At 46.7% G+C, this 13,338-nt stretch overlaps 4 protein-coding genes across 4 annotated transcripts; 2 read left to right on the forward strand and 2 right to left on the reverse strand.

Annotated features, from left to right (window-relative positions):
- Nucleotides 1-1,347: 1,347 nt before the first annotated feature.
- N7462_003740 (uncharacterized protein) lies at nt 1,348-1,931 on the forward strand (the record flags this gene model as incomplete). The annotated part of the gene is made up of 3 exons (XM_057075466.1): nt 1,348-1,536; nt 1,589-1,757; nt 1,843-1,931. 3 exons carry the CDS (start codon nt 1,348-1,350, stop codon nt 1,929-1,931), a joined length of 447 nt encoding a protein of 148 aa, XP_056934971.1.
- A 1,217-nt stretch (nt 1,932-3,148) lies between these two features.
- On the reverse strand, nt 3,149-4,012 carry N7462_003741 (MBL fold metallo-hydrolase; the record flags this gene model as incomplete). Its single annotated transcript, XM_057075467.1, has 1 exon — nt 3,149-4,012. One exon carries the CDS (start codon nt 4,010-4,012, stop codon nt 3,149-3,151), a length of 864 nt encoding a protein of 287 aa, XP_056934972.1.
- Nucleotides 4,013-4,558: 546 nt separating this feature from the next.
- On the reverse strand, nt 4,559-7,995 carry chiA1 (class III chitinase ChiA1; the record flags this gene model as incomplete). The annotated part of the gene is made up of 3 exons (XM_057075468.1): nt 4,559-7,329; nt 7,414-7,831; nt 7,888-7,995. 3 exons carry the CDS (start codon nt 7,993-7,995, stop codon nt 4,559-4,561), a joined length of 3,297 nt encoding a protein of 1,098 aa, XP_056934973.1.
- Nucleotides 7,996-12,075: 4,080 nt separating this feature from the next.
- On the forward strand, nt 12,076-13,329 carry N7462_003743 (uncharacterized protein; the record flags this gene model as incomplete). Its single annotated transcript, XM_057075469.1, has 2 exons — nt 12,076-12,632; nt 12,687-13,329. 2 exons carry the CDS (start codon nt 12,076-12,078, stop codon nt 13,327-13,329), a joined length of 1,200 nt encoding a protein of 399 aa, XP_056934974.1.
- Nucleotides 13,330-13,338: the final 9 nt, after the last annotated feature.

Genomic DNA, 13,338 nt, shown 5'->3' on the forward strand with positions numbered 1-13,338 from the left:
GTTTGGCCATTTACGTATCAGTATTGTTGTTACTTTGGGTCCCATGAGCTATATCAGGGAATTTTCAAGGTACTCTGATCAGGAAAATGAGCCGAGTAGCCATAATTGGGATTGGCTGAAGGGATGTGTGAACTGCTGCTGATTCTGTGCCTGTGGCTACCAAACCTTTTGGTAATTGTATCCCGCAGCCTCATCACCTAGAGGTAAAAAAGGGGTTTGGCAACAGAGATGCAAGTCCAAACCAAGGAAGCGAATTGTTCTCAAATCACTGGTGTATATCAAGCTTAATTGGTTTGAAGCGGATCTACAGGGGTATCAACTGCGATTAGATGCACCCCACGACGCTAAGCAACGAGATAGCCCCTCGTACTACATAGCCTCCTTCGCGAACTGAGGTCGCCAGAGAATCAAGATTATATTAGCTTAGGATGTTGGGTAGTTTCACCTGGAGGCTCGCGCGATAGGCTGAGAGTATCAACTTGTACAGCCCTGGAGAACCCTCTACCATGTTGGGTCGAATATTAATCGAAGGGTACCAAACCTAGACTCAATCCGATATGAAAACGAAAAACATCACTATGTCCTCGCAAATAGAGAGAGCACTTGTGATTGTGACCTGAGCGTAATGATTGAAAAAGAAAAGAACCAAAAAAAGTTGTGGTTCCAGAGGGGGTCGAACCCTCGACTTTGGCGTTATTAGCACCACACTCTAACCAACTGAGTTATGGAACCTGATTGGTGAGGAGAGATAGCATTTTAAATATACATTCCTTAAAAAAGAAGGGTCTACTTTTTCATAATACATTATGATGGTATCTTAATCATAAGATGGAAAACCCTCCAAATGAATCCTTTCAAGTTTCAGCTATTGATCACATACAACATCCTTCTTTAATACCTATTCTCTAACGATTCTATTATCCTGATGTTCATTATCTTCATATCTAACCAACAGGTCGCTGCCCTGCAAATTGTACTATAACGAAAATAAAAGGAGGTAAGTAAGCTACGAGGGACATAATCAATTACCTAGTATTCTAAATAAGAGATTAAATTTCGTCTGAGGTTTTGTTAAATACACTAAACTAAAATAAAGTAAAATATATAAAGCAAGGATGCATAACTAGGAAGATAATATAGAGCACAAATAAAGAGTGTAAATATATACATAGGACAATAATCTGGGATCAAAAAGAACATAAATAAAGATAGTATAAGGTAATAGGCTTCGTATGCAGTCTTTCTATCCCAAGTAATCTTGTTCTAACATCGTGGGAAAGGGGGGATTTCTTTCACGAAATCGAGGCTTCGCTTCCTAATTCCCATATCTTGAGTCGTGGATAGTACATGAATAACCGCGATGACTGCTTTGTATATGGATTCGCTATCTTCACATTTAAGGCTGGCGCCAAGCTGAAATGGTGGGTTGATCCCGCTGGTGCCATGATTATCGCCTCTGTCGCTATCGTCACCTGGATTAGCACTGTACACTCGGAGTTTCTGGAGCTCTGTGGACTAGGAGCCTCTCCCAGTTTAGTACAGGAAAATCGTTTTCCTTACTCTTCGAAATTCCTATTTAACATTGAAGGTCGACACAGTCCGCGCTTATCACTGGGGCGAGGATTTGTTTGCCGAGGTGGACATTGTCATGGCGCCTGAGTGCAGTCTTCGCGAGACCCATGATGTTTCCCAAGAACTACAAGACAAGCTCGAGACGGTCGAAGGTTTCGGTCGAGCTTTTATACACGTCGACTACGGTAAACATTCTGCTACGATCTTTGTGGCATGTGTTCAAATCGGCTGAAAATTCCTATATTCCTATGAAATTTTGAAACCTCGCAGGTTCCCGAGCATCGCAAAACCCGATGACGGACTTCGAGGCTATATCGACAGCCACAGAGGATCCTGGTAATGTGCGCCACCGACCCTAGCATGGTGGATACAGAAAGGGCGAAGTCGAATCTAAAGACTTAAAGGAGGCTTTCAGGGCCGATACTGATAGACATTACAGGGAAGAACGATTAGGACAGGTTCGGGTTCAGAAGGGGTTTCAAGCGTCAAAATCTTTTATATTCAGGTCTGCATGTCGAATATGGCTTCTGGCACTCTCGGCTTTCGGACCGACAGCATTAATACACCATTCTAGAAAAAGACCAAAACCCCGCTTCGAGTCTCTCGTAATAGCCCTGGCTACGTTTGATAAATCTCTTGAGCTTAATAAGAAACCTAAGAAACCTTTTCAATTGGGTCTAGGTCCGGCAATTAAGGTAGTAAATGGGCTAGCTTCGCCCCCTAAGTCTACGCATATTTATCTCAGACTTTCCGACCGGTAAAACAATGCGTGATCTTCAACGACGGCAGATTTAGGTTCTAACTATCATCCGCAATAAGAAAGCAGCTAAGCTATAAGTCCTTTAAATATAGTGGTATCCGTAGAACTATGGAAGACACGCGATAACACGATCCTATTCTAGATATAGGCATAAACAGATATTATATAATTTCCTTTCAATAGGTAACTAAATAAGTAAATAGCGTAGTGGGAAAATGGCCGATGATAGGCGATCTCTGATTAGACGCTATTTTTTCCTGGCAAACAGCCTTTACAGAATATAGCTTGCATCTCCGATAGGGAGAGAATCAACTTTTATACATTTTTCGCTGAAGCAGCACGTGTTTTTTCTCTGAGAGGCTTTCTTCCATCGTGGTGTGGTGTGGTTGGTTGGCTTGTTCGCTGTTCCATCTCCTTTCTGCATTCGCAGGCTTGCCGTGGAGCGCCCTGGTGCAATAATTAGTTAAAGTTGCTACATAGTCATATCGCGGGTATCTTCCTACGAATCAGCTGTGCCACTGAATTATTGCTATACTCTAAGCAAATGGCTGACAAGACCTTTTCTCAATCTCTGACGGCTTTGGACTAATAAAAGGAAGACTTAGTAATTTCTTTTTGTGACGATTTATTTGTCCCTGTTTGTATATCTCCTATACAATTCTATATAATTATGCATTTCCTACAAGTCATACGAATAGGAAAGAAGATCGCTTTTCCCTAACGCCACAGCATTGCAGTACCGAGAAAAAATAGCAACAGTTGAAATAGTTAATTTGCACCAACCAGACATCTACATAAACTTGAGTCGGACATCACCTACAAGCTGGGGCCTAGATCTCGACATGCCGAAATACAACTCATGATCAATGCACCTGGGTTAAAGCGTGTGGGATACTTGTGATTCATCGCAGCCGACAACTCCCGAGCGTCGGTGATCCCCGAATCCAGGAAGCTCTCAAAATCTTCGATATACCGCCTCGTGTTTGTAAGATGAAACGTGCCATCCATCTCATGTGGCATCTTATGACCAGGCACCACAAGTTCGGGCTCAAGAGCCTCGACCTTGCATACACTCGCAATCCACTGGGCACGTTTCTCGCGTGTACTGGTCTCGGCTAGCATCTGGTGCACGTCACCGTAGACAACGTCACCACAGATGGCAAGCTTGAGATCCGGTACCCAGAGAACGGTGGAGTCATGTGTGTCCGCCTGTCCGACCTCGATAGCGTGCAGTGTGTATGACTCGAGCGTAATGGTGTTGTCGCAGTTGATCGGCTCGGCTAGTTGCTGCGGTGTTGGAATCTGACCGGGAAACTGGCTATTCCAGGACCCATTGAAGACATTTGGCGCGAGTTGTTCTTCCATATGTGTGATTGTGTCTGGCGTGGCGATAGCACGCGCGCCTGGGAAGGCTTGCTGTATCAGTGGGATACCGAAGAAGTGGTCTCCATGGCCGTGCGTGATGTAGATAGTGGTTAGCTTTTTGGTAGGGATCCTTTGCTTGATCCATTCGATGAGTTTTTGCGTCTGCTGTGTTGTGATCGGCGTATCTACCAGAACTGCTTCATTCTGTCCATGAACCAGAGTACAAGAAATTGGTGACCAGAATCCTCCCTCTTTGCCATTTGGCTTGACCCACGGAATTGGTGGAGAGACATAGACATCAGCACGAAGGGACATGGTGTAAACGTGTTTACATGCAGCTGAGGTGGGATCAATGCTTGAAAAATCTAGCGAGAATGAATTATTATTACATTTCAAATTCGAGAGGGAGCTGTTCAATTTTAACACAATATAGTCTTGGAGAGTGGCAGATATGGTAATCACAAAATACTTAAACCGGCGGGCCGAGGCCGAATTGGATGAGTGAACAAAGAATCTCTTGTGAAGGGCTGAGTAGCTAGCAGTGCCATGAAAAATGAAGACAATGCTATAATCATATTTATTGTGTATGGTTTCGTAAAATGCATTCTACTCTGACTATCGCCATGATCAAAAGGTTTTCATGAAAAATTAGTCGAAATAAGGAGTCTCATAGAATGAAATCACTCCGGATATCTCGGAATAGACGAAAAGTCATTTCTAAGACATCAGAGATCGGATCAGGAGAATTGAATAGAAAATATAATAACGCAGCATATGCTTAAATAACGACCAGAAGACTTAGTGTATACTCCGAGTAAGAATGACGGTAGTCGATGCAGAAACATCAGGCTGGAGTCAATCTCACAGGAGAAATACGGTGGAGGCCAGGAGAGCCAGAGAAATACCCAAAAGATTGATCAATCCTGATGGAGAGGCAGCATTAGTGAAGGCCGGTGAGGTCTCCTCCCAGGTGCTACTCGGGGTCGGTACTCCAGCGGTGCCGGAAGTATGGACCGCAAATAACGGAGTATGGCTCGGAGGATGTACGCTTCTTGACGCTGTGATATGGGGTCTCGAAGAAGGAAATTCTGATGATACACCACCCGGACCACTACCAGTGATCTGGGGGAGGCCGCTTGATACAGATCCCTCGCTCTGTGCCGATGTTCCGGAAGCTCCTGTTGGGTTGGCTACAGGTGCAGAGGCAGAGGGTGTATAGGGGACAGTCAGAGTAACAGTTGAACCAGTAGGGCCACAGTGCTTGCAGAATGTCAAAATTGTAGTCCAAGTCTCAGTCCAGGTCTCTGTAGCCAGACTGGTAAAGACACTTGTTGTAGTCTGAGCTGCCGCTGTGGAAATAGGCTTAGTGAGAGTGACGGTTGTTGGGGTAGCCGCACATTGAGTGCAAACCGTCACGGTAGTCGACCAACCCTCAGGGATTGATGCAGTTGTAGTTACCTCGCCAGAAGGGTGACCAGTCGCACTGGCAGTCGAGCCGGGGCAGAAAGTTGTGGTGTATGTGGTGGTGATTGTGGTGAACCCAGTAGGACAGATGTCAGTGTAAGAAGTGACAATTATTGTTGTTGTTACTTCTGGCCTCGTAGTAGATGGGGCCGGCGTCACTGAAGGTAGGATATCGGTGACAGAAGTTACAGAAACAGATCCACTCCCAGTGGGACCAGCATGACCAGTTGATTGTTGAGTGGAAGAAGAACCAGAGACGCTTGAGGCGGATGTATGTTCGAAGTCAGACACTGAGCTAGAGCCAGAACCGGAAGTCGAGATGACCGCAGGGCTTGAGACAGGAGTCCGGGTGGTTGGGGTTCGAGACGGTCTCCGTGAGATGGAGGACCGACTTGAGATAACAGTCGTGCTTCGGGACAGATCCGATGATGACGAAGCCACAGCACCAGAAGTGGAGGAAGATGCGATCGACTTGCTAAGCGAAGAAGCGGCGTGAGAGGACGATGAGTGACTTGCGCCTGAAGTGTGAGTTGACTTGCCAGGTAGAGAACTCGAACGTTCCCCAGTAGCACCAGGCTTCACAGTTGAAGCGAGAGCAATGGAAGAACTTGGAGTGCGGGAAGCGCTTCCACTTGAGACGATGCTAGAGCAAGTCACGCAAGGAGTTTTCAAGGTAACAGGTGTGCTAGGCGACACAATCTGAGAGGCATGTGGACTAGATATGGGGACGCTGTGTGAAGCTACTGAAGTACTCGAAGAAATATGTGAAGAGGGGCGTCTGGTAGCGGCCATCGAGGAGCTGGTCTGCTGATGAGTAGAAGACGGAACGGAGCTCCAGGGGGTCGAGCCGGAAGAAATTCCAGTATGTGATGTATAGGAGCCGGAAGGAACAACATGGGGCGTATTGGAATGGACAGGCGGGCCGGACACGATGCTTAGGGAGGCAGATGAGGCGGCGCTCGGGGTGTTGGCATGCGAGGGATTGGATGCTGGGATAGAGCTCGACGGGATAGAGCTCGACGGGATAGAGCTCGACGGGATAGAGCTCGACGGGATAGAGCTCGACGGAATGATGCTCGATGGAATGATGCTCGACGGAATGATGCTCGACGGAATGATGCTCGACGGAATGATGCTCGACGGGATGATGCTCGACGGGATGATGCTCGACGGGATGATGCTCGACGGGATGATGCTCGACGGGATGATGCTCGACGGAATGATGCTCGATGGAATGATGCTCGACGGAATGATGCTCGACGGAATGATGCTCGACGGAATGATGCTCGACGGAATGATGCTCGACGGGATGATGCTCGACGGGATGATGCTCGACGGGATGATGCTCGACGGGATGATGCTCGACGGGATGATGCTCGACGGGATGATGCTCGACGGGATGATGCTCGACGGGATGATGCTCGACGGGATGATGCTCGACGGGACAATGCTTGAAGAGATCACAACGTGCGTCGAAGAGCCAGACGTGTCGGTAACCCGTGGAGTGCTGGAGTAGGCGTGGGAAGTGCTTGAAACAGCCGGGCTGCTCGATAGCGTCAAAACAGGAGGCGTAACAGGAGAGCTGGTAGGCACCTTCGAGCTAGAAGGCGTATGTGTGGGCGTCGGATAGGGCGTTGGCGTCACGGTGCGAGTGATTGTTGACACCGGAGGAGGCGGAGGTGGAGGAGGAGCAAAGTCATACAGGATCCTTTTCATATTCTGAGCGTAGTTAAGCCCGTCTAAGGAAGTGTTGTTGTCCGACGCTGTGGCTTCCCACAACATGATACCGCCAAAGGTGTCAGGATAGAGGTTCATGTACACATCCACTAGCAGATATGCCTCGGCTGGAGTGAGATAGTCACCAGTAGCTGCGGCTCCCTCGGCAGCAGGAAGACCGATGAAGAGCTTTGCAGAAGGATTGGCGCTGTCCAGAATGACGTCCACCCAGTCACCATAGTTGAAGTCCCCGGTGCCATTGAAGAAGGAACGGGCAGAGCACGCAGGGGTATTGTAGAATTGAACCCAGATGAAGTCAAACACGGAGTCCGAGATAGCATTACTGAGTTGCTCGTCTGGGATTGTGCATTGGGGAGCACCCGAGATATAGAACGTCTGGTCGGGGTATTCCTCGAAGTGGGTTCGGAGTCGGTTGATCATGATGGCATAGCCTATGATGGTCCATTAGTTAGAGCCCAGTTCATCATAGTAAGCAGCGAGTCTCAAAGAGGACAAAATGATCGTGAGATACTCACCGTAGCCCCCATCGTGCTCGATATCAAAGTCGAACCCATCAACAGAGTTGTCCAGGAAGGGACGAGGATATACATCAGTATAATTGGGGTTCTCTGGGCCAAAGGAATACCAAAGGAAATCAGCAAACCATATAGCCGTCAACTCATCCTCAAGCTTCTGGTACGCCGTTTCGCCGCCCAAAGAAAGCATGATTGTCTTTCCTAGAGCCTTGCAAACCGGGATATCCTCCCAAATCTGGTGACAGCCGCTGAGCAGCTGCGTGCCAGCGTAGACGTTGCCATCACACTGGTTACCAAAGTTGGATCCAGGATAGCCGCCCACAGACTCAGGGAACACGTTGATAAAGCCCAGGTTGATGATATCCAGAGAGGTTTCCTCGCAGAAATGGCTGAGACGAGGCTGATATGCGCCTTGGCCCTGTTTTTCAACCATAAGCAACTTGTAAAATAGAAAGATCGGAGACTAGAACATACATAGTAAACAGCAACATTAGTCTTGAGGTCAGCATTCAAAGCAGAAGAGGGCGCAACAAGGGCTGACATGACCGCTGCAGCGGACAATCCATTCCTTGAAAGCAGCATCGTTTCAAAAGAAAATGAATGGCACCCGTTTCAAAGTTATTAGCAACAGGCAAGCAAAATATCAAAAGAGTGGCACGGCAGAAGCCGGAAAACTTTTCAACGAAGGGACGCAGACGAGAGTCTGCTGGGGCTCTTCAGTCAGGTAAAAAGAAGGGAAAGTATTTCAAGCCTGGAACTACAAATCCAGGGGACCAGGTATCGTGTATTAAATGAGACCCTGCGGGGATCTAAAAGGGGTTGGAGGCTCTGTCACCTAGTCCACGAAAACATTTTAAGACATTGGTTCGTGCATCGACCCATGAGGGCCCAATACAAGACCCCTTCTACTGTTACCGATGCATCCAAAATTCCTGTTTTGGAATCCAGTTAAAGCAACGGGTTCCCACCAGTCACTCCACAACTCCAGGGACCAACGAATGATGACTTCAAGCGCTCCAGGTAGCGTTTATTGGCTTTGGGCCCAGGAATATGGCACACAAAAGAATATTAGTCTGACGGACATAATTACCAAACATAGCATGGACCCTCTAGAGCCATATATCTTCTAATGCGGATGCATTGGGGCACATTTCGAATAACTTGGTTCGTAAATATCACCGGCTAAGGATGCCTCTGTGGCGTCAGTAAAATATGCATGGTGATGAGAACGAGATTGTGGCAGTGAGCCACGGGGATATTCGTGATTTCGAATTGGAGCTCGAGAGACACTAAACCATTCTTGTGGCCTTGGCATAATCTTAAGAGCCGCATGGAGGAGGCTTAGATGCCCTCACTGGGGGGGGGGGGGGGGGGACTCACCGGCCGGGCACTGGATGAAGCGGGGCACCGACTGAACTGGAACGAAAGGAGAATGACTGATACCTCGGAGCCCAATTTCATCTCCGGTTAAATCCGTGTTGCTCATTGGATAAACACTAGAGCGAAAGAAGCTAAGCACGAATAGTCTGTCCATAAGATCAGGGCTGCCCATGCGACGAACGGCGCGAGTCCATAGATTTCTTTAGATTCTATATGCATCACATCCTATCACGCATATAAATGGTGTTGAGCTCATTAGAATTACAAAGTCGGGCACTAACTGGCTGTAACTACTTGTTTAATAGGCAATAAGCTATGGCTAAGCCTTCAAATCCAAGCTCGGGGTGGGAAATTCAAAAGATGCACCCGTTGGCGTCCAAGCGAGGGTCCGTGGAGAAAACAGGCAGCTGGCGCTCCGGCGGGTCACGGCCCCTCCAGGAACGCCAATCAGCGCCCTCGGCCCGCTACGTCGGAATGCCAACCGGATCAACACGTTTGCTATCTCGGTTAGAAACGTATGGACGGCTGGTGGTTGGTCCATGTCGTGCCCTTGATCCTGCCCAGGGATCCTTGGATCCTTGGATCCAAGGGTCCTAGAGGAAATCCCCCGAATGCTACACTCCATGCTCGCATTCATAGAACCCACACGAGCCATACCCCTGCGAAAATACCTGGTGCTAGGCGAGAAACTTCGCTTCTCACAGCCGATGTGTTTTCTCACAGCCGGAAATAAGAGCGTTATTAATTTTCTTCTGCATAAATAGTGTCTGTTCGGAATCTCCCCTCAAAGCTTGACGGTCAAGATCTTGGTTGCGGATCTTTTCGGCCCCCATGTTCATCTGCCGGTAAGGCTAGATTCGGAGCAAAGTTTTCTTGATGCCCCTCAGATGGAGAAGACCCAAAGATTTTGCCTATCGAAGTACCTAGACAAGAACTAGTCTATGGAGAATCGTCGGAGCCGAAGGATGTTGATAAATAGTGCGTGCTGAAAGATCCTTATTGACCCAAACAGCCTCTGCCATCATCATCTACACCGACAGAGCATCACAACTAGAGTTCACATTTGTGCAGACGATATGCACATGCTATCAAGATGATACAGCTTTGGACTCGACAGTTATTCTCCCTCATTGGGAATAGCTCACCTCATGGACGACTGTTTTCCGAGCGACAATTACGCTAGTCTACCATGTGAGATTAAGGCTAAGCTATGCATAGTCTAGGAAGCCAATACGGTACTAGGAGAGGTAGGAATTTTTTCAACTTGACGCTTAGCTCCCTTGGACTCACTGGCATAGGAAACTTATAGCATAGGAGACTACTATTAGAAGAAACATTAGGAGTAGAAGGATAAACTCAATTGCCAATCTGGTGAATTCTGATTTGAGGGGTTCCCAAGACACAATAAATCTGTTCTGATGCCGAATTGAACCGAAGCGGAATTAATATTGGTATGTTGGTTCCTTTCAATCTCCTATTACATTGGCTTCTACAAGAATTTCAATTCAGTGGCAGCTAGGTTAGCAAATGCGCCATTCGTCTTTTGGCAAGATATCTTTGCGACGTATTTCACTATTCAGTCGCCACCCTACAGAATACCAGATATTGGATGTTTGATTTCCCAACACAGCATTAAATATTTGACTTAGTCTATCTACGCGGACACTGATTGATCTTACACCTTATAGTACCACATCCAGAAAACTGAAAAACACGCTTGGTTGTAAGCTCAGTGCGCTTTGTAGGCTGCTGAGTACCATTAATCTTTTCGGGTTGAATAAATTCGACTCACGCTCGTAACATTGAGACAGGAGATGTAGATTCACCCACTGTCAAACTTTTCTGACAAGAGATTTGGCGATTTGGTCGTGTGCATTTTTGACGCTTCTTCTCGTTAAATCTGTGTAGTTTCCAAATTTCTCAGCTGATAGTAAAGTGTTATTTAACGCTAGTGGCACATCTTTCATAAATCCATCTATGCTAAACAGAAATTCCTAGCGGTGGATATCAAAATTATCATAAAGCTGCCTCATAGAAGTCATAGATATCTTTAGCATATATCCCATTGTCGTTAAATGATGTTTCAATAAATCTAAACCACTCGCGTAGGCTTGCTAGGTCTTCGTTTCAGGAATGCTAATATTCCTATCCGGAGCCCTTCAATCATCGTATGTAAGCCTATATCGAGGGCGATATAGCGTGTGACCTATTTATTATCTGTAGTAAGTGGTAGAAGAGGAGGGAAGATATCCCCGCGCGCTGCTAATAGAAGATTTGCAATATCCCCAACATAGGAAAGTCTAGGAGACACTCGCTTATCGAGTGAAAAGATATACTGACGCCAAGAGGGATATTCTTCTTCCAGCGCTAGTTTTTGTAATTTGAACGCTTTTCATAGCGATTTGGTTTGCCAAATGTTCGATCGCGTAGTGTAGTGTCCGGCAATTATAGATTGCTGCTACTTGGCGAAGCGAACTTGCTGAGCCATTTTGAATAGCTTGTATGGTGAGTAGGATTAGGTCTTCTATATAAAGCAGTACTGATTGATTTTCCGAGCGTTTTGTAGGCATAATGAGTGGTAGTAGATAGGAGTTAACGCGTAGGCAGCTGTTTTAGTTGGGTGTCCGGCTTGCTAGTGAAATACGTCAATAGAAATAACAGATTCGTAAAATCAACTAGCGGTTGAGATTACAACAATCAGATTGCTATTGATCAAAATATTCTCCGAACCATCGAAATTGGCCCCTTTGTACCGGAATGATAGCTTCATGGAGAATTTCGTTCTCATTGAGAGTCACTTCCTTCTTGGTGGAAGCCCTGGAGATGAAGGCCACGAAGGGAGAAATATGATGCTAGCGACTCACACGCCTAGAATTTGAAAAAAGAATATGAAACATATAGGGAATCTCCTCCCCTGCTCTAAATTTCCGTCGATCTGAATTGCAAACTGTGTGTGGTTTGGCAAGAAGTGCTATGGTGGGTTTGTTGGGGCAATTGAAAGCGCCGTACACGTACCAAGTTGCGTAGCCCCAACGCTCATCTTTGCCATAAGAGGAATTATTCCAAAGAAGTAGGTGCAGGGGGGCTGTCTTTGTGTAATCGCACACACTACCGTATTTGGGAAGGTTCTGGACCCAAATTCTCAGCCTTGTATCTAGAAAATATTTAAAGTCCCAAATCAGCAAGATGAAGACAGCTTGCCAGAATTTCTTCTCCGTCTCACAAATCTTGAATAATTTCTCTTTTGCGCCTCTATAATAGTTCCTCTCGATTTATACCACCATGGATCTGACAATTCCAGAGAACTACCGTGACAAATTGGAACATATTGAAACAAAAGATTGTCGTGAAGATGCTGAAATATTGGCTGCACTTCAAGAACACAGACCAGTGACGTCTGAGAAAAATGTTTGGGCTTATTGGCACGCTGGGCTGCAAAATATGCCCAAATGGTGTCAGAGAAATGTAATTGACTGGGTTCGTATCCTTGGCCCTGATTGGACGATTCGTGTTCTGGATAGTGTGGCGGGGTCAGTCAATAATGTTCTTCGTTTTGTTCCTGAAGACCTACTTCCTCCCGCGTTTGTGGATCAGACTATGGATGGGCCCTTCGCTCGCCAACATTCATCTGATTTCGCAAGGACAGCATGTCTATACAACCATGGAGGAGTATGGATTGATGTTGGAATTATGCTCAGTCGTCATCTCGACCGTATCTGTTGGAGAGAACTTGAAGATAGCAGCTCACCCTATCAAGTGGCCATTTCAATGATGTGGGGGATGTGCGCCATCAACTTCTTCATAGCATCTCGCAAAGGAAACCCATTCATTTATCAATGGTAAGCAGGTGGCTATCTTGACTTCGCACAGTCCAAAATCTAATATCAAGACAGGCACCGTTTATTTCTCCATATTTGGGGAGATAAGAAGAACGCCAAAGGCTCTATATCAAATCCTCTCATTGCACCAATTTTACCGCAGATGTGGGAGGGCAAGCTTGAGGGCTGGAAAATGGACTGGGGTGACAATGTTGCTATGCTTGAATACGTCATGCAAATTGGCTGTTTTACTCGGCTCCTGTGCCTTGAGGATGTTGGAGAGGGTCTCTCTGGAATTGACTACTGGAGAAACCATATTATGGGTATAGACACAGTTCAGGAAGTCTGGCGTAAAGAGTATGAGATAGGGTTTGCCGACTTTAGTGAACGTGCCTTTGAGATGTTGCAGTTGCCGGTCTCGGGACCAGGTGCAGACCCTACAGCACAGATCTATAAGGACGCTGAGAGGTTTGTTTGGGATACTCTCGCCAATCAAAGCATGTGGAAGTTATTCCGTGCCGCTGGTATGGATCACCACAAGACATTAGCAGCTTTGCTGGATATACCCGAGAATGATGCTAAGGTCACGGCACCTAATACATTTGGAGCCCTCCTGAGATATGGAACAGTGCATCTGCGACAAACCAGAGAAAATATCGGGATGGTTCCCAAAGTGGAGCCAATCCAAACGTGGAACAAAGGTGTCTTCGAGCCATAGTATGGACTA

This window comes from Penicillium macrosclerotiorum (assembly GCF_028827735.1).
Source record: "Penicillium macrosclerotiorum strain IBT 26536 chromosome Unknown utg000003l_segment0_segment0, whole genome shotgun sequence".
NCBI classification, from domain to species: Eukaryota; Fungi; Ascomycota; class Eurotiomycetes; order Eurotiales; family Aspergillaceae; genus Penicillium; species Penicillium macrosclerotiorum.